This window comes from Drosophila albomicans, chromosome 2L (genome assembly GCF_009650485.2).
Source record: "Drosophila albomicans strain 15112-1751.03 chromosome 2L, ASM965048v2, whole genome shotgun sequence".
Lineage (NCBI taxonomy): Eukaryota > Metazoa > Arthropoda > Insecta > Diptera > Drosophilidae > Drosophila > Drosophila albomicans.
In genome coordinates, this window is record NC_047628.2 from 17,261,688 (window position 1) to 17,282,957 (window position 21,270).

General features: G+C 37.7%; 2 protein-coding genes across 24 annotated transcripts in view; one reads left to right on the forward strand and one right to left on the reverse strand.

The window, feature by feature from the left end:
- The window catches only part of LOC117563755 (muscle-specific protein 300 kDa), a 117,043-nt gene that overhangs the window by 89,909 nt on the left and 5,864 nt on the right, over positions 1-21,270 (reverse strand). For 6 of the 23 annotated variants that reach the window (XM_052003291.1, XM_052003290.1, XM_052003289.1 and 3 more), the window contains exons 1-2: positions 10,112-12,502; positions 1,750-1,811 (exon numbers count right to left, since the gene is read on the reverse strand). In XM_052003291.1, coding sequence (XP_051859251.1) covers positions 1,750-1,811; positions 10,112-12,068 — 2,019 coding nt within the window. In that variant the 5' untranslated portion in view covers positions 12,069-12,502. Of the gene's footprint in view, positions 1-1,749; positions 1,812-10,111; positions 12,510-21,270 lie in introns of those variants that run through there. The other 17 variants (XM_052003298.1, XM_052003297.1, XM_052003296.1 and 14 more) reach the window with 4 other exon arrangements.
- LOC117563758 (sodium-independent sulfate anion transporter-like) lies at positions 17,441-21,142 on the forward strand. The gene is made up of 3 exons (XM_034242261.2): positions 17,441-18,220; positions 19,309-20,398; positions 20,459-21,142. The coding sequence occupies exons 1-3, from the start codon at positions 17,852-17,854 to the stop codon at positions 21,028-21,030; spliced, it is 2,031 nt and encodes a 676-aa protein (XP_034098152.1). The 5' UTR covers positions 17,441-17,851; the 3' UTR covers positions 21,031-21,142.

Here is a 21,270-nt window from a genome sequence, read left to right on the forward strand (position 1 = left end):
TTGCAGTTGCAGATACAGATACATACAGGCTGAGTTCGTTGTGCAAAGAGTCTTTCAAGGCGTGGGCAGGTCATAAGATCGTTGATTGAAGCCATATTTCAGTTGCAATGATGTCTGTTGTGCTGTTATGTATGTTAATAGACCGTTATGCAATATGTAAAATGACTCACAATGAATCGGCAATTTGTTGAATGTTGCAATTGCACAACAGCCATTTCATTAGCACATTTCGCATTTGGCGAGAAAGGCAACAAACACAAAACTATAGGCACTAGGTACTAGAATGTTGCCGGGACAACATGCTAATCAAAAGTAATTTATTTAATTTGTATTTGCTTATTGAGCATTTGTTAGAGCTGTCAATTTACGCCGTCTATATGCCTGGAGGCATATCGATGTATCTCACAGATACGGGACCTAAAGATACAATTTTTATTTTGGGTACTTCTTCCAGCTCTCATATAAACCATTTTTCAGTTCAAGTTATGTCATTCGGTTCACTCAATCATTCATTCATTCATTCACATTGCGGTGACCCGAATACTCGCGCTGTGCGCTGTTATTGTGCGCAGAATTTGATTAAAATTTATTAACTAATTTATACGCTCTGCCCAACATGAATAACAGCAATAACAACAATAACAATAGCCCCGCCATCGCACACGCCTGCTGGATGCCAACATTTTTTCATGCGGATCATCGAGTCAGTATTATATTGTCTATATCCCCCCCTGCAAGGCTGTCATAAGCATGATGACTCGAGTTTTATGGGTGTGATTTTTTTTGTATCCCCTTTCGGGAGATGTATTATCTTTGCGACCTGTTGTTTGTGCAGCATTAAACAATGACTGACTTAATAATTGCAAATTATTTTAATTGACACGTTTTGTGTATTACATCAACATCAACCCTTTAACTTATCGTACATCAAACAAAATTAATTTATGTGGCATGTATCATATTATTTCGTTGACTTTAAATATTTAACCTATTCCCTATATATTACACAAAGTTTTCACCGAAGTGAAGAAATTTATTTCAATTTCTATAAGGATACTAAATTATTGCTTTAAGCATTAACTAAAGCTTATCTTTTTACTTATTGAATTTAAATTCCAGTCATTTTGTGTTTTTTACTATTTTTCCATTGGGTATACTTTTTCCAAATAGTCATGAAATAATTTACAAGGCCATCGGAACATTTATGAAAGTATGTACTATATATCAATCATTTCCAAAATGAGTCTAACATCAATCCATCTGTGATACCAAACAAGATGTGCATTTTCAGTCAATTGCTCGTCAACTGGAGTGTGTTGCAATTATTAAAGTGAATGTATAGACCAAAAAAAAAAAGCTGAAAACTATTGCTGTTGGAGGCGCTTAAATTAGAAAGGATACAGCAAATGTGAAAGTGGGGCTAGAAGACAGTTATTTGTCAGCTATAATTTAAAGTGATGCCTGTCAAGTTGCAAATCGTCAATTGCATTTTGCAGAGCTGCAAGGCAACTACCTATCTAAATCAATTAAATGTAGTTTCACGTAAATTAAATGAATTGAAAATTTAAATTTGAAACGCGACGAATCTCCTTGAACGTTTCTTTCTATTTCGCTTACGAAAAGAATGCAAATCAATATGCAAATTTCAAAGTCACACACAATCAAGATATAAATTTTTAGCTGCGAAGAATCGATTAAACCCCATCGATAGCTGGCATTGAAGGAATCGCAAAACAACAAATAACTCACCTTCGATAGGTATGAATTAATCCAATTAGTGAATGTCTTCTTCTGCACACGTTCTTGCTCCTCTGTAAAGAGAAAAAGAGAGGGAAAACGAAAGGAAAACATGAGAAAATGTTGGAAATACGGTTTTTTTTCTTTTTCGTGTAATTGTAATTAAATGTAAGACAAGCTATAAGATTGTCGGGACGGTGGCATAAAAGGCGAACGCATACATGACGCTGCAAAAGATACACAAGGCAAAAGATACCTGCTAAAGGCAGCACAACGATAAGATACACTTCCCAGTAAGCACAGATACATGAAACGATGTACGAGTATTTTTCACCTGCAAAAGCTGCCGACACATGTATCTAATGTTTGCATTAATTGAATTATCAGTTTTTTTTTTTGTGGGGCATTAAATGAAATTAACACAATGACATCATGTTCGCCAATCTGCACTTGCCATTGTATCTTGTATCTTATCTTAAGTTTAAAGAGCATAATTCAAAGTTGAGAAATGTTTTAAACATTCTTTTTAGCAATCAAAAAACAAAACACATTCATCTTTGCTTTACGTCAATTGTTGAACATAAATATTTACTTCATTTCATTTTGATTACCTCCATTTCGGTAGAAAATAAAAATAATAAACAATACGTTAAACAAATTCAACAATTTTTATTTTGTAAATAATTATGAAAATTAAAAAAAGACCAAACGAATCTCGGCTGTGATTCATTATAGCTCAAAAGAGTGAATGCAGACAGAGTATTGAATGGATTCTCGGCCTGTCATAAAGCGGCAGCTGTCTAATTACCCCTTTGACTCCGCGATGGACAAAGAAGAGAGATGGCACAATGCGTGGTCTATTTGAACTGGCAGCGAGCCAAAAGCATGCCTATAATATAAATTCAAAATAGATTTGCCCGCCATAAATACCAAAATTTTTCAAATTTCAAATGGAAAATTTTTATAGTTGGAAAATTCAAAGAAGAATGCGTGGAAAGCGTGTTACACAAAATAAATAATGTCACAAAATTCTGACAGAATTCAAGCTAATTGTTTTCGCAATTTACAAGCACTCGACATTCGATTAGTCGACAATATAATTGTAAATTAAACTCAATATGTTTTTATGTCTTGGCAATTTTCGAGAAATGTTTCAATTTTCTTTGCTTTGTGTGACGCAATTTTCAGCCCGAAATTTGACAAAAGATTATTAAAATAGAAATTAGTTCAAGGCCGCGCAATTTGCAAAACAGAATAAGGCAAAAATACATTTTAAATTGTATTAGAAATTTTTAGAAATGAATGCATAAAATCTTTGAAAAAAATCTTCTAGCAATAAAAATGAACTTGGCGCTGGGTAAAACATCAAAAACGTCCGAGAATTTATGTAGTTTTCTTATGTGACAATTTAAAAGCCTTCTAATGGTTTGTAAATATGTTGTGAATTAAGCCCCACAATAAATAAATACATTGTTAATGTGCCTAAGGTGTTTTTGCTTAATGTTTATTTAATTAAATCAACCAGAACGAACTTGTGCGCTGTTGCCAACCAAATGGACCTATGTATATACCTTATTCTCATTTGATATATACTACTTCCTCTAAAATCGGTATTTCTTATCCGTTTGTAATTAAATTTTCAGCTTATATAAACGGTATCATAAATTTTGTGCATGCTAATTTGTAAGATTATTTCAAACGTGCCAACATAATCGAAAATCAAGAAGGAAATAAGATAATTTAGTAAAATATTATTCCTCAACGAAATAAATTTAACGCTTGCATTTTAGCCTCCAGTCAAACGTTTATCAAAAACTGTTCAAGCTTTACTTTTTGTATGGTCGTCGGCAATATTCAATCAAGTTTGTTATAAAGTTGTTTAGCCAAACAGAAACTTTTGGCTATTGCCTACTCGTCTTGCAAATTAATGAAACCAGATTTGTTAAAGTAACATCCGACGCAACGGGAATAAATTAAATAAAACTAACTGCTGTTTTTGGTATTTACAGGTTTTTCTTTCTTGAATTTGAAAACTAGTTGACATTTTTGTTTATACATATTATAGGAGCTATGCTTAATTTGTACGTTGTTACAAAAATAGATGTATACGACATACACAAAGGTGTTGATAAGTTTCCAACCAAACCATAAAAAGTGTACACATTAAAAGTGTTGATAATCAACAAATACTTTCGCTAATTGTTCTAGAGATAAGCGGTAGAATGCACTTGAAAAATGGTATTCAGATAAGGCCACATACATATGTACAAAATAAAAAGTGTTGAAATAAACGTCGTGTTTAAAATAGTCAAAAATAATAGCGACGCGACGTGACTGCAAACACAGCAATAAAAAAAAATACAAAAATATTTTAATGATGTATCGATTATTATAAAAAAAAGCTTGACTACAAAAGAGCTTTCATTAATAAAGAACAATACTCGAGTTTCAATAGCAGCATTTTCCGATTTTTTTTGGCTGATCCATTAATTAACCTTTGAGCAAAACTTTCAAGATTCACAACATGAAAAGTAAAAGCATAGAAATTCTAGATTTTTCAGCCACACACAAAGCGCAGAGAAATTGTAGAGAACAATTAAGACAACGAACCGGGTCAGACCCCATATAAGCAATACATAGACATAGTACTACGAGTGGGCAAGCGTTTAGGTTGAATGACTTTGGTTACCTACAAAAAATTTCAATTTCAATAATGATGGCCAAAAAAGCAAGCAGCTGGGAACAGAGTCCAACACAATAATAAATAAAACGAAAAACCCTCGAGGCAGAGCTAAAAACCAAACAAACATAAATTATAAACAGGCGAAACGAAAGAAGCAAAATGTTAACAACAGTTTTATATACGGTTTTTGTGAGTTGGTTGTTGTGAATGGTTCAGTCAGTCAGTAAGTTAATGATGATAATTATAATGATGCGGCAGCTGATTATTATATTCGTTCTCTAACGAGCAAAACCCAAAAACACTTCAATTGCATTCAACGCCATTTCAGTTTACAATTTTATTGAGCGCAAAAAAGCCTTTTTTTATTTGAAATTATGAAAAGCAGTTAAACAACTGTAAAGTTTATAGATTCACTTATGGAAGTAAAATAGTAAAATCATTGAAAGCTGTGAGTTGCTGTCTCCTCAATGTCTGGCTTGGCCTAGTTGCACATACGGAAATAGAAGAGATATTACACAGCAAACATAGAGAAATGTACTGTAAAAATAGTTTATTTATTTGTTTGGATTTTCCCCCTAAGACCCAAAAACAGTGAAGTAAAAAGAATGTTCTGCGTCTCATTTGCATAAACAAAAACGCAGTCGAACAACACAAAATGTTGCTCTATCTGGAAAGAGGCGTAACCCATGGGGTCGAACAGGGGGCATCGAGTTGAATGTGTAGTATATTGTGTATTGATGACTCGTATATGGGCAAGATATTAACCATATGCTGCAGACACAACGGAAATGTTTCGTATGCGTGAGTATGTAACATTTCCGCAACAGTAGTATAAATAAATTGTTTATTTGCTTAAAACCGAAATGTGCCAAGTACTTATTGCTGTCGAGTGCGTAACAATGAAATCAAATGGCTTTTAAAGTATGTGCGAAAGATGTAATAAAAGAAAAGTTGCCAATACAAACTCCGCTGCGAATCTCTTTTAAAAAAAAACCGTTGAAAGTCTTTCAAAACTGTGTAAAAACTTATGGAAGTTGTGCTATTATTTTACCATTTATCAACGCTTGTAAACTGGCGTCTTTAAACCAATTGAGAATCATAAGCTTAGACCGTGTAACAATAGGTTTTTGTTGGTGCCATTAACATGTTATTAGCATCGATTGACTGTTTCCACATTTCGCTATTTACTTTGACCCAGAAGTTGAGAATTACACGACGAAGTTCACAAAGTTTTTGCCAGCCGGAAACGAACTCAAAAAGAAAAGCTTATTGGAAAAGTATCTTTTGTTGTGCAAAACTTGAATTTAGCTACAAACATTTATTGTGACAAATTATAAAACAACTTTATTGTGTTAACCTTGACTCGAGTCACACATTTTTCTACATTTCCATTGTTGAAATTGTAAATCACGTGGTTATTAAGTATGCCTACGAAGATGATGTCGTTTAGCGTTTATATAAGTAGAGTGGGCAACAAAAATGTCTCTATAAACACCTATTTCTATTGATTAACAATTTAAATGCGTTAAAAAGATATCGCTGCAATGAGTTCATTGAGGTGTGTCCTAAGTGTAGCACCTGTTGCATTGCCCGCAGGTGACAAGCGAGATCGAAAGTATGTGGCAAGATACAAATGGGAATATAATCGTATATGGCATATTTGACGCTTCAGTGCGTTGCACAGGTTTTCACACACACCCGCAACATGTCATAAAGTGTAAGTATCTCGCAACAACTTGAATATTTCATATGTAAATAGATAGATAGCTGGTTAAATACTTGGCTACCATTTGTATATTACGTCATGGTTTTAAAATATACACACATAACTGCTGCTGGTATGCTAAATAATAAAAGGCATTTAAGTTTATTTACTTTTGCTATTAATAACATTTACTGTAGATATCGATAGCGAAACGCAAATAAATGATTAAGCACTCGAACTGCAAAATTGTTTAGGTCTTCCACATTTGTTAATTGTTGTTCTTTGGTGGTTGGCCAAAAAAGCAAAAACCACAAAAGACAAAAAAAAATCATAACTGACCATAAAAAGAATTCTAAAGACTGCGCCCACAGTGAGATGAAAGATGGATGAAGATTCCACATAGAAGTTTCTATTGCCACATGCGCAACAGCTGTCGTCTTTCATATGGGTGAAGCAAAGAGTCTTTGTTTTTGCACCCATACTAACGCTTTATGGGTTAAGTATTTGCCACAAGTTGTGGCAGAAGTGCACTTGAATGTTTCGTCGTCTTGATAAACTTGTTTCACTTCTAATTTTACAAATCACAGTTCGAATTTCCAATTCAATTCAATAACAAATCGCATTGCGGGGCGCCAACTTCGCTCAAGTTGTCGTAACCACATTTTAGGCATCAATTAAAAGCCGCTAAAGTCGTATAGACAATAAATATTGATACTGACAGCCAACAACAGCAACAGATACAACAACAACAGCATCAATAAATAATTCAACGATGATCTCACAGCGGACAGATATACTGACAGTCAGACAGTTGTACGGCTTGGGGGCTGCTTTGCTGATCTATTCTCTGGACTTTTGACAGATAGATTTTTAGCGATAGATAACGCCGTCGTCTCGTATTGTTGTTATTCCAAATGTTGTTCGAGTGTGTTTGTTTATTTTGTTTTCATTTTCATTGTAGCAGCAGCAGCATTGAGTATGGCATCAAATATCTCTCCTCTCTCACACAACACACAGAAAATCACATGAATATTCAAATGACGAAAGTTTCGTGGCATTGAAATGTGGCACAGCAATTTCGGTCAATTTGCAAAACTGATTAACAATTAAAATTGCATTAGTCTGCGGCGCTCTTCATCAGTCCCTGTTAATTGACCTGTGAAATGGCCACACAATCTGCACTTGTCGAAAGAATGTCGAAGGGAAAAATCAACCCAATCAAAAAGGCAACCAGGCAACCAGAAACTAATCAATACTAGTAGTTTCTATACACCCTGCCTACATTTTCATGCTACTCTGGGTGTACTCTATTCAATAGCTATGTTAGCCCATCGAAGGGACGAGTCATGTCAATTAGCATACATTTGACATGCCATGACGTTTCAGTTTATAAATTTGTTAAGAGTCGCTCAGCTCATGTACCACCACACGAACGATATCGTACCCAATATCTGGCCTACAACACTCAATCACTCAGCTCGCGAGGCTCGTACAAAATAAATACATTTCTAAGTAAATTTATGGCAGCGAAAAAGAAACGAATTGAAAAAGTGGCCAAATCACGCAATATAAACATATTGGCAGGATATTCTGTTGATATTAACAACGCGCATCGCCAAAGCATTGAAGAGGAAGAAGGTCAAACAAAAAGTACAGGGTATAAACATAGGCAGTAGCAATAAACTAATTGTCACATTAAATTGAGTGCTAAACGATTGGAAAAGTTAAGGTAGCCGAAGAGAAGACACCCTGTAAGCATGGTAAAAAAATAAATTGCCGAACTTAAAAAGATTTGATAATATCATTTTCCTAATTCCTAATTTATATTAGGATATTTACGAAATGGAAAACCCGTTTTATCTGCATTCTTTGCAAGTCATACTAAACAAACATATAGCCCAATAAATGTGATAAAAAGTAAATTACTAATCTTAAATAGGATTTGATAATGTCATTTTCCAAAGTCTAATTTATTTTAGGACATTCACTAAACAGAAGAAAATATTTTATCTACAATCTTTGCAAGTCATGCTAAACCCAATTAAATTTGTATTAATTGTCAGCTTAATATATATGACTGACAGCTGTCCTTCAATCGATTCAAAGTAGCAAAATCAATTGCATAAATAACAAAACGACCCCGCGAAAAACTAGAACACAAAAAAGTGGCTGTGGCATAAGCATAAGTATCTTGATGGCTGATATTAATAGATACGCTCATGAATGTCAGAACCTAATCATACAGATATAGATACATTTGTATCTGAACGAGTATCACGGGTATCGAGTGCAGACTACATTGAGACATTGAGAGGGACAGAGGCAGACAGTGAGTGAGACAATCAGACACTTAATTGCTTGTTGTATTTAACATAATAACCGCCGAGGAGGTCACATAACAGAGACCCAAGAGCCCAAAACTTTGCCAAACATTCAAATAAGATGCAGACGTCATTCAACCATCCCTCCTTTTCCCCTCTATCGCTGTCGCTCTCTCTCTCTCCCCGTTCCCCATCCTGCTATGCATACCCGCAACCGTCACGCTCTTTTGGGTGGTTGCTTCGAGTGCTTTTGGCTGCCAATAAAATACAAGGCAAGCGGCAAAAAGAAACAAAAAAAAAAGAGGTAACAGCGCCGCCAAAGCTGCTTGCCAACAGTTGTGGGTAAATACATAACAAACGCACTGTGCGCATATATAAATAATATAAATTGCCAAGTAAAAGTTCAGCGCGAGGCGACTTATATTTAACAACAACATCAACAAACAGCAAACACATCGGGTAGCTGACTGCTAAACAAGTTGAAGTCGAAGCCTGAGCCGGAGCCAGAGCAGCCAGTCAATGATGTCATTTTGGGCACAAATTTATCGATCGTTTTGCAATAATTAATTTACAGCAAGCTGAAAAGAAAAACAAACACACATTGAGACTGCGACTGACCCCAAACCGCAAGGTGCCGCCAGTATTGACCTTGACATTCATTGACCAAACCACAAAAATGTCACTCGATTCTAAGCAGAAGGGCAGAAGCTTCTTGATAACAGCTGGGAATTATACATACAAAGTATTTCTATGTCAACAGATTATTTAGAATATTATTACAATTAAATAAATTATAAATTATAATTCATTTTAGATTACAATTTCAATTTATAGCCTTCAAACTGTCAAAAACCAAATATATTGCCATATAAATTGTACAAATAAAGAGATCGCTATTAGACAAATTTTTATTGAATATAGTTTAGAGAATTTATGAATTTCAACTTAATATTTTCAAATATAAGAATGAATTCAAGAGTCTAAATAAAAGTACTTTCTTACAGTCCAATACTTTAATTTTATTAAAATACTAATGTATGTTAAGATAATAATAGTAAAGAGATAATCTTTACCAATTAAAATCTTACTCTTTTTATATGGTCCAACTGCTTGAAGTGTTAAGAAATCGTATTTCAACTAGTCTTACCCAGTGAATCTCTGTTTTACCCAGTTTAAAATATTCTGTTCACGCTTTTTCACAGCCAAAGTCTCAAGGTTTCACCTTTAAAGCGTCATATCAGATCTAGACTTGAGATAGCTTTATTAATTCGCATGTGAAGAGCTGCATACATGACAAATTTATATACTCTCATGTGATACTACCCATCATAACAATCTCTTGTTGAGCTAATTCATTGTGCAAGCCTTATCAGTTGCCAAAACAATTTGGTGCAAAAAAGCAACAAAAGAAAAAAAACCAAAACAGAATTTCGCAAATGGATTATTATTATATAACCGCGATAAGAGAGGCAAGCAACAATTGATATGATATGACGACGCAAGATTGAAGGGAAGCAAATCGAAAGCTAATCAAGCAAGTCGAGGGACATATGGAGACAGCATTTGACGCAAGAGATGATCGATTACACACGTTAGAGAAACTCGATTCTAGTCAAGGTGCTATGTGTAGTCGATAGTCGATGTTTAGGTGGTGTTGATGTTTACCTCGTTTCTCCTTGATGTGGCTGTCGTACTGGGAATTGCTTCGTTGGAAATTGATCGAAGCCATTGTGGATTGGAATTCCTGGTATTCGTGTTCGTGGTGTTCGTTGCCCTTTTGGCCACTTTGTGTTGCTTGAGTCTGATAATCCTGGCGCAGACTCTTGCTAAAAGTGCCAATGCCGCTTAATGCGTGCGGCGTACAAGGCGATGTTGTGGGTGTTGTGGAACGCTCCCGCGTTGGTGTCGATACAATCACAAGACTGCTAGCCGGCACACCTTCCGTATCGGAATCGTTATCGATGACGTCCGTCGCGTCCGCGGAATCGTCAACGATGCGTATTTGCGTTGCCGTAAACGAGATATCACCGCCAACGTTCGAAGCGGATGGGAAACCGACGGATTTGCGCGACGTAGACGAGGAGGACGTAGAGGACGATTTTGTCGTTGTGCTGCTGCTGCTGGTGGTTATCGTTTTCTTGTGGCTTACAATTTTCCGGGATTCTTCCGCTGAAGAACCGCGCAATTGGCACGTTGCAGCTGGACTAAACACTTCGGCGTCCGGCGTTGCTGTTTGCGGTTGCTCCTTCGTGCCAATCGGCGTGGATGTAAGCATTGTCTTTGTTGTTGTTGATTTACCCGTTGTTTGCCATGACAGTTCGCTTGGACGTGGTGGTCGTTGTTGTTGCTGTTCCTGTTCCTCCTTCAGTGGTTGTTGTTGTGGCTGTGTCTCGTTGCCACCCACTTGCAGTGTTGTTTGTTGGTATAAACGCCGCCTGCGGGGGTTGCTACCCACGGTAATGTCAATGTTACCCGTTACCGTTGCCATAGCATCCTCGTCCTGCCCACCAAACTGCCTAATGCGTGCTCGCACCGAGCCATCAGTTTCATCGTGTTGCTGCTCGTGTTCACACCTCGTTGTTTCGCTCAATTCACGTCTCTCCATCGATTCATCCTCGAGCTTAATGAGTATGCGTCTCCCACCTGCGGTCATATCAACGCTGTGCGGCGACGTGACACTCGAACGTTCACTCGACACGCTGGAGCGCGACCACGAGGGCGAATCTCGCGGCGACACGTAACCCTCGCCATGGCGATAAATCTTTTCCTCGGTATAGCCGCCATCCCTAGTCATCGATGAGGTGATTATCGTACGCACGCCATCGGCAGCTGGCACCTCGCGCACCAAACGCTCGCCATCGAGGAAGCGTTCTAGTTCCGTTTGACGGCTCTGATTGTGCTTCACCGTGGTTGTGCGTCGTGTGGTGCGCAACGTCACATTGAACGGCGACAGCTGATCCTCGACATTGCTCAACTCGACGCCAGGACTTAGCTTGCTGGTGGTCTTCAGGGTCACATTAAACGGACTCGGCGTCTGTTCGCTGGTCACCTCAACGCGACGTGGCGCCGATTGCGGCGTGTGCCGCAAATGGACCTGCTGAAAGGCCAGCTTAGCTGCCTCTGCCTCGGCCAAGCCGCGTTGTCGCTCCTCGCGCAATCGCCGCTCTATCTCATGCACATCGATATCGAAGGGATTCTCCTCATCGAAATCATCAGCCTGCTGCTCCTGACGCAGTTCATCCGCACCCTGTTCGGCCGGACGTTTGCCGGCGCCATCGGTGGACCAAACCTTCTCGTATTGTGCCACCTTTTGACGCAAGCGTTGCGGCGGTGTCTCGACATGGATGCTGCTACTATTGTTATCGCTGGAGGTGGTCAGTGACGTGGTAATGGTCTTCATGTATGTACGCGTCACCGTCGATGTCTCCAGCTGTTTGCATTCTTGTCCTGTTTCCTCGACGCGCTCAATGGTTTTCTGCGCATGCGCATGGCGACGTCGAACAGCTGGTATTGGGGGCACGTCAGTGCCGACAGCAGCAGCAGCGGCTCCTTGAATTCCATCAGCGCCGGCATTATCTATGGTTGGATCCTTATGCCTGCCTGGTTCTGTGCTATCAGCCATGATAGCATCGGTTTTCTAGTACGCTTCTCTTGCGGCCAAAATGTCATCGGTCATCCACTCACAAACAACCAGCCTTGTCCTTTTGTCCTGATTCCAATTCCGATTCCGTCTGTATGGCAGTTTAAGTGCAAAATTGATTTTTCTCACGCACACGACAACAACACATAAAATGAGTTGATGACGCTAACCACGGGTGGAGTTTTTATTCGCTCTTTTATTTTTTTGGGGCTGCCTCTGCCTCTGGAGAACAACCCCCAAGCGGCCTTCACTTTTGCTGGCCGCTTTGCTCGTAATTCAACTTTAATTTTCTAAAAGCCCACACAACACGCACACACACAATTTTCCAAAAAATTTTAATCACCGGTGCAAGGGTAAAGCTTTTTTGGATTTTAGATTTTTCGGTTTTTCATATGCCACAATATAATACTACTCTTATATACACAACGAGTTTCGACTCGCACTTCGCACTTCTTAATTTTTTTTTTCTTGTTGGGTGGAAAAAACACGTATTTTATTCGTAAGCCCAAAATATAGACCTTGGACAAATTCTAATTAGTTTTTTGTTGTGGGCAAAAAATTCAAGATTCCACTCCACACACACACATACACGTAGAATACTATAATTTTTGTTTCTCATATGGCATGCCTTTTGGGCAGCAGATATAATCACATTTTAGCCGAGCCTTAAGTCATTCATTTTTTTTGATTCCGATTCCAATCCGCAGTTGTAGAAAGCCGGTTCGATACTGATTCGTCAATGTGCTACGCCTTGTCCAGAGACCCAAAGCAGCAGCAGCAGAAGCAGTAGAAGCAGCAGCAGCCCAGCAGAGTGCTGGACTGTATAGTAATCGTAGTAAAGCTCAAGTTGCCTGAGAGCGCGCCAGAGAGAGCGAGAGAACGGGAGAACGCCATTTGAGAGAGAGATAAATGAGAGTCGGAGAGCGAGCGAGAGAGAGAGCGTGTGCTATTATGTTATTTACGCATTGCGATGTATGTTTTCTCACTCCGGCAGCACGTACTACCTTTGAACCAACAACAGTTTGTGTTATCACAGCAGAGGCGTCATTGCCGGCTTTTAAAGGGGGTACTATTTAAACGTGCTTGAAGCAACGTTAATTTAACAGTTAATGAATTGTTATAATTGCAAACGGGTTTCAATAGTAGAATACTAAATACAGATTGAATTTATTGATCTACATTTTGAAAAACACTTTCATTAAATTATATTATCGCATCTCATTATAATTTGTTTAATGAATTTTTTAAGCGTTGCATAATTTATATAGTAGCTCGCTTTAATGCCGTTACGCTGCAAAGCTCTTTTATATTGGGTGTTTAAGTTTAAAAATTCAAATGATAACTGTAACTATAACGCTCTCTCACTTGCATTCATTCACTCTCACTGTCGTAAATCATTCATGCTCACGCGGCTCACTCTCGCTCTTTTTCCTATCTCTCTCTTCTGTTTTCCTCAATGTATGTGTGTTTGTATGACATTTAAGCACTTTATACTTTTTACTTCTTATTGCGCTTTACACTATTATTGTTGTTCCTTCCCTTACGTCTCGTGTGTGTGTGACATCATAAGCGTGAGAAAATACCAATTACAGACATTAAGGTAGAACCAAGCTCCTGAATGGTTTTACTCATAACATAAAGCAATTATAAAAGTTTCAGTTTCAGCCAATGGGAAAATATGGGTCAGCTTTACAAGCACACGCCGCTTAATGAAAGTCATTCATGAAAGTGATCATCATCATCATTGGACACCAGCAGAAATCCAAAACAAATGTTTATTTTCGAGCTTACATAATCGCGGCTTGTGTGTTTATCACTGGGACAAACAAGTTTCCGAAGTAAATAGCGATCGGCGAGTGAGAGACTAATGACGTCACGCTTTGGTGACTGCATTCATCTCTGGCTTTCTGTTTGTTAGAAGTTGACCTTACCTCATGTGTAAAGTCACCGTCACTGGGTCATACAAATTAGTTATGCATAGACATATTTTAATTTAAATCTAATAACATTTACTTTTAAGGTCGCACCGTCTAATGTGCATAAGGGGGAATTATTATTTTCGAATTTGCGCATCTAAAAAAAACACCGCCGACTGTTAATGTTGTGACAATCGCTGTTAGCGAGCATTGGCAATAAGATTTACTTTACTTTACCAATCTATTTGAAATTCCCAGCACTTAAAGCACAACATCCATGTATTAGCCCATAAAAACAAGCACTTAAACCCATTAAATAACAGAGAACACATGAATTAATTGGTAAGTAAACAATGCGAGTGGTGTGTATAACAGCTGGCCGAACCCCCCGAAAAGCAAAAACAATAAAATCTCGATGTTCATGTAAATTTTATGGCACAGTTTTTGTTTACGAAGTGCTGCCACTAATGTGAACCTCTGTCGGCTGTAAAATGTTAAGTGGATAGATACACTTGGCAGGTCGAGCAACCTCAGAGGTTGATGCTATAAATAGCCTCTGTAATTCTAATGATAACAGACCGAACGACCACACAATAAACAGTTTGAAGTGTTATTAAGAGGGGCAGCTACTGGAATGTTGTTGTTCTTCTAGTTCCCATCGAAATTGAGTCAATGAAATTGCGTTGCGTAATTTGAACAATATTACGTCAATTTGTCACATTTTGAATAACAAGCAAAATCTTTCGGATTTTGCAAATTTTAAACGAAATTGAAATTCACAACAGGTTTTGATTGGACATGACCGCATCGAATCGGATAATTGAATTCCATCTTTGTTTAACAAAAATATTTGCAAAAAGTTTTAATTTTTATTTTTCAAAAACCCATATATTCCGCATAATTAATGTAGGTATTTATTTCTTGGTATAGAAATGTTTCCCAAACAAATAAGTTCGATTCTCGTCTCTGAGTCTATATTTATGTTCGTCAATCTGCAGCGATCTGTTTGCCGCTGAGTAACGCTAAACAACAACAAAAAGTACGAAAAAATTGCATAAACAATTGTTTCCTCTTGCGAATTTCTAGTCAGTTGTTTTCAACACTTTTCAATATTTTGTTTTTGCCTAAAAATAAATTGGATGCGATTCTATTTATTTCGCACCTAACCATAAAGTTGCCCATTTTAATGGTTAGACAAACGCCAAAAAGATTTTTTTCTTTTCCTTTTTCTTATTTCTCATTTCTGTTGTTCAATTTTTCAAATATTGACTTGAGCGCTAAAAGCGCTTTTTGTATATAGACATTCATCTAGTTTCAAAGTCATATACATACACCTTGAGTGTTCATAAGATCAATAAAACGAGCGATATTTAAAGTCAATAAAAAGAAACCGCCGGCAAAATAAACTCGATTGACCCAAAAATATTTGCACAGAAATTAAGCAATGTAAATTACAGAAAATATTAGCCAAAAATATGTACATATATGAATATTGGACCTATATATTATATATGCATATAAACACATAAAAAAGCAATTAAAAATTGCTTTGCGAACAGCCAACAATTTGATTTGTTCGAGATGCGGCATTTTGCAAATGTCTAGGAATCATCGCTGGGGCCTCAATTTTACGTGCTAAAATTATTAAAATTAGAATTAAAATTTCGAAATCTCCTATTTATAGAAATGTATTTCATTCGCTTGCGCGTGGGCGCAATTGGAATGATACCTTTGCAGTCGAAAATATGTATCTATATCTGCATTAATGTATCTACATATAAGAAATAAATTTGCGCACAGAAATATTTAATTCATAATTGTGTAAATATTATAAAAAGAACAAGCGTTAACACAATTGGCTGCCAGAATAAAAATTATTGGCTAATTTGAAACCTAATGATGCATTTTCAGTCAAATTTTGAAAAATTGTTCAACAATAAAAATTCATTCTAAAATCCCCAAAGCACCAATAAACCTAAAGATGAGTTCTCTTAAACTGTAAGCAAATATTTTGGATTTGCTTAACGCCAAAAAACAGAAAAAGTTCACAAAATAATTCAAAAATAAATAAGTAAATATGTATACAGAAAATGCAATGAGAAAACCCAGAGAAACCAGAGCGAGAAATACTCGAAAAACGGAAAACTCTATTTTTAATCACTTACGCCCCGTGACAAGACAAGTTCGAGCTAAGTGAAATTTGAAAATAGCAAGAAAAGCAGGGCGAACGAAAGGAATCTAAAAATACATGTTTTCCTTTATTTCTTTTTTGGTTTTGCTGGCGACATTTTATACCAAACATGAAATAAAAATATACAAACATCAGCTGAAAGCTGAATTAAGCAACAAGGCGTAAACCATTTTATTCCCTCAAACAATAAAAAGAAAGCAAAAGCCAAGCCAAAATGCAATTTATAAATAGCGAAATGCAGGCATTTCCCCTGTGACATCAGCGCCACAGCATCAGCTGAACAGCTGAATGCCTTTGTCTCCCTATAAACGACTTTTCAAATTACCCATGAACGTAGTGCAAAGTTACATAGACACTGAAACGAGCTGCTTTATAATATAATATAAAAAAGTGATCTCATTGGCGCAACAAAAGGCTTTAATACTCGTAAGCCTTGTCAGCACAAAGTGTGATCACTTTTGTATTTAGTTTTAACTTATACAATAGACTTGTGCCTAACATTTAATGGCTATGACACTATACAATATTTAAAAACAAACAACTAAAAACAAATTGGGTCAGTCAGTAATTTGTTTTAAACTGAAGGCTTTATCCCGATGAAATCATAGAAAAGTATTCAGACAGAGAGACGCCTTTAAATAAACTAGCTTCAATTGAATTTCAGGAATAACAGAAGAGTAATCTATATTTTGTAATCAATTTGAAAAATGAGAGAATACCAGGAATATTTTAGATAAAAGTCTATAAATGAAAAATATACTTTTTAAGGGCGACTCGCTCTATAAATCTTTGCTTATGTTAACTGTAAGAAGTTTGAAATGTTACCTAAGTTAAGGAAAATAAAGAGAAAGTAAAGAAAATGGTGAAAATTGAAAATACAAACATAGCAAGAGATAAATTTCAAGAAAAAGAATTCTGATTAAGACTTTCTGAACTCTGAAAAGCCATTTCAAGTTCCCTACACTGTCTAGACATACATATATCTAGATACTATACTCACTCAATTCTAAAATAATTTCATATATTGTGAAAAGACTTTATGACTTTGCCAAGCAGCATCCGTTCACGTACATACCCCATAAATTTTTGGGTATAAAGTTGATTAAAATCATTTTGAATAATTGTGAAATAGCTAGGCAAGTTGATTTTTCTGTTTTAAATCATTATATGAACTTGACAACTCGCAATAGAAAACGATATAGTATGTGGTACATCAATATTAGTATAATCAATACAAAAAACAAGTACAATATAATCAGAGCCCGATTGATAAATGGAAAATTTGGAGCAGCGCTGACACCGTTGTGACACTCAAGCAAACAAATCGGAGCCCCATCGAGGGGGCTGGTCATTGTCAAGTGTGAGATTATGATCATGATCGCGCTGCTGCACGCGCAGATAACACCCAAGACTTAACTGAATGAACGGAAATGAAACATACAACCTATATCCCGCTCCCACATCTACGCCATTGGCTGTACAAACAGGTAATTTGGGTCTACCGATAAGATGTGATGCGCGTATCGCAGTAGCGTCAACATCAGCAGCAGTTCAGCAGCAGCAGCAGCTCCAGAAATAGCAGCAGAATCTAAAGCAGACATCAGTCTTTCGTCTAGATTTAGTTATATCAGACGCATCTAAAAACTTTATACTTGAGCATGTCCACGCTGGAGAACGAAGTGACATTTCGTCGTCAAACCGAAATTAATCAGAATCTTGAGGCGCAATTTCACAGCTCCTCCACAGAGTTCATCCTAATCACCGATCATCGCACCTCCAAGTACAAGAGTCTCGAGCAGTTGGAGGCTGCCAAGTTGGAAGACAATTCCAACGATTCCTGCTGCAGTCGTTATGCTCGAAATATCTGTCGCATGAAGACGCTAAAGAAGCGTTTGCCCATACTTAAGTGGCTGCCCAAGTACAAACCAAGTGATGCCCTTGGCGACCTTATAGCAGGTCTCACTGTCGGCCTTACGGTCATTCCCCAAGGTCTCGCCTACTCGGGCGTTGTGGGATTGCCCGCCCAGGTAAGTAAATGAGAATACACTCTACAATCTATTCGTGTGTTGAATGTCGCACTTATCTTTGCGGTTTTATAGTTCACACAAAGTAGACTATAAATGAGTTGACGTGCGTTCTACGTAGATGTGCAGCTGTGTTTGTAAAGATTGTCTTTATATCGTATATCGAGAAAGTTAGTTTTACGGATAGAATAGCTACTTGGAATATCTATAAAAATACTTGCTAGCGAAAGCATATCAAGAAGTGCGTGTCTTGCTTTTAGATAAAATTATTTTCCGCTTTTTGGTTAGCCAGGAAATCATGAGGGTTTGATAACGAATAATTTGAATAGTTACAAATAAATATAAAAGATGTGTAATTGTGCTTAATGGTGTCATTGGAGCACTTTTATAAATTGAAAATTCTTTTCTTGCATGTCTAAGAAAATTATTAAATACGACGTAAAAGAAACTTCATCCATTATGTTTGAACCTCAAAATTTCACCATATGTTGTCAATTGTGAAAGTTGAAAAGCCTTTGATGCCTATGCTTTTATCAAATCAAAATTGAAAAATATATTTTGAAAATACGACAATTTGTTGTACGTTTTATACCCGCTATCCATAGGGTAGAAGGGCATTATAAATGTTTGTAACAGGTAGAAGGATGCAGCTAAATTTAAACAATAATAATTATAGTATTTATGATTCCTGAGAATGTGATCGGTCAAATATTGTAAAAGTAATGGAAGAAAAAGTTTTGTATGGCAAATTCCGCCTACTGAAATGGGATCTTAGCTGCTTTGGATGTCAATCTGGTATATTTCGATCACTATGGTATATTTCAAATGTTGTTCTTCAACTATATACTCCAAATATGGCCTTTGGTATATTTGAGTTTTTTTGAGAATTATACCGGTCTGTTTGGCTTGAATTGAAAATGGGTAGCAGTTATCACACAGTCGAGCACACTTAAGTGCAACTTTCTTATTTTTTCGCCAATGCTTTTATCAAATTAAAATGGAAAAAAATTTATAAACCACAATTTGTTTTTACTTTAAACATTAAACTTTCCTTTACTCAATTAAAACTCTGTGCTCTGCCCACTTTGCAGTATGGTCTCTATGGCTCGTTTATGGGCTGCTTTATGTATGTGTTATTTGGAACCTGCAAGGACAACACCATTGGCAGCACCGCAGTGGCCTCCTTGATGACCTATCAGTTTGCCAAAGGCTCCTGGCAACGCTCAGTGCTGCTCACGTTTCTCACCGGTTTCATCGAGCTGCTCATGGCCGCCTTTAAGTTAGGTTCACTGGTTGAATTTGTCTCTGGACCTGTGAGTGCAGGATTCACAAGTGCTGTGGCTTTGATTGTGAGCACCTCGCAAATGAAATATATTCTCGGTGTGAATAGCGATGGTGCTTCCTTTTTGCAAAGATGGATTAGCATGATCAAGGATATAAACAACATTCGATTGGCGGACAGTTGTCTGGGTTGTGCATGTATTATCGTGTTGCTAGCCATGCGGTATCTGGGCCGACTGAGCATAGGACCCAAGGATCGTACGCAATGCAATTGGTTGCAGAGAATAATCAATCATCTGATCAAATTTATGGGCATCTCAAGGAATGCCACAGTTGTGATTGCCACCACAGTGATGGCCATGCACTTGGAGAGCAGCGGTTCAAATCCTTTTGTGCTCACCGGCTACATACCACCCGGACTGCCCTCGTTGGCATTGCCACCCTTCTCCGTTGAACCACAACCGGGAAATGCCACAGCAGGTATTCCGGCTGTGCCAGGAGAAACTTTCCTCGAGATGGTGCAAAGCTTGGGCTACGGTTTGATTGTTGTGCCTCTTATAGCCCTACTGGAGAGTGTCTCTGTTTGCAAAGCTTTTGCCAAAGGCAAACAAATCGACATCACACAGGAGATGGTAGCCACGGGTGTGGCGAACATTGCTAATTCCCTGTTCAGTGGCTATCGCAGCAACAGCGGCTTGGCTCGTTCGGCCATCAACAATGCCAGCGGCTGTCGGACCAGCATGTCCAACTTCTACATTGGACTCGTGGTTGTGCTGGCACTCAGCTTTCTCACCGAATACTTTGCGTTTATTCCTCGAGCAGTGCTCGCTGCCATTCTCATCTCGGCGGTGATCTTTCAGGTGCAATACCAAATCATAATGCCCATGTGGCGAAGCAAACGTGAGTGGAATCTTCAGATTCTTGTAAATTTTGATTTATTCCTTACTCCTCTCTACCCAGGCTCTGATTTGGTGCCCGGCATTTTGGCGTTCATCACTTGTCTTGTCTTGCCCTTGGAGATTGGCATCCTGGTGGCCATAGCAGCCAATCAACTGTTCATACTCTATCACTCGGCAAGGCCCAAGGTCACGCTGGAGCAGCTGGAGACAGAGCAGGGTATACGATTTGTCAAGATTACACCCGATCGTTGCCTGATCTTTCCCTCTGTCGAATTTGTACGCAACATGGTGTTGAAATCTGGCAGCAAAACAACTTTGCCCGTGGTCATCGACTGCACTTATATCTATGCTGCGGATTTTACTGCCGCCAAGGTTATCTCCTCTATGGTTGATGACTTCCGTCGTCGACAACAGAAAATTATTTTCTTTAATCTTAAGCCCAGTGTGGTTAGCATTTTTGAGGGTCTCAACACTCGACTGGTGCTTTGCTATAATATGTATGCTCTCAGCCAGGAACTGCAGCCAAATGGTCAGCATTCACAGTCGGTCGAGTCTATGGATCAAGTCGAGGATGGCAATGCAACGGATTGTGTTAGCATGGCCAGCACTATGTCACTAGCAAAGACTAGTTAAACTCAACGCCAACTGATTACATAAAGAATCTACTAGCTCTAAGTTTATAACTGAATTTTATCTGATGATGTCATTATTTGAACGCAAATAAACTTGTGAAATGAATCGTAAATATTTTTCAAAGTTGTTCATTGTACACAATTACTGAAAATTGCACCCACTTCAATTAAAATACGTATTTAAAACAATTATTTTTTAATGAAAAGTCTAAAAATAAATGTGGAATTGTATAATCACAGG

Coding starts and splice junctions, on each gene's coding strand:
- LOC117563758 (XM_034242261.2), top strand. CDS start 17,852: ATGTCCACGCTGGAGAACGAAGTGACATTTCGTCGTCAAACCGAAATT. Junction 18,221..19,308: donor TTGTGGGATTGCCCGCCCAG/GTAAGTAAATGA, acceptor CCCACTTTGCAG/TATGGTCTCTATGGCTCGTT. Junction 20,399..20,458: donor GCCCATGTGGCGAAGCAAAC/GTGAGTGGAATC, acceptor CTCTCTACCCAG/GCTCTGATTTGGTGCCCGGC.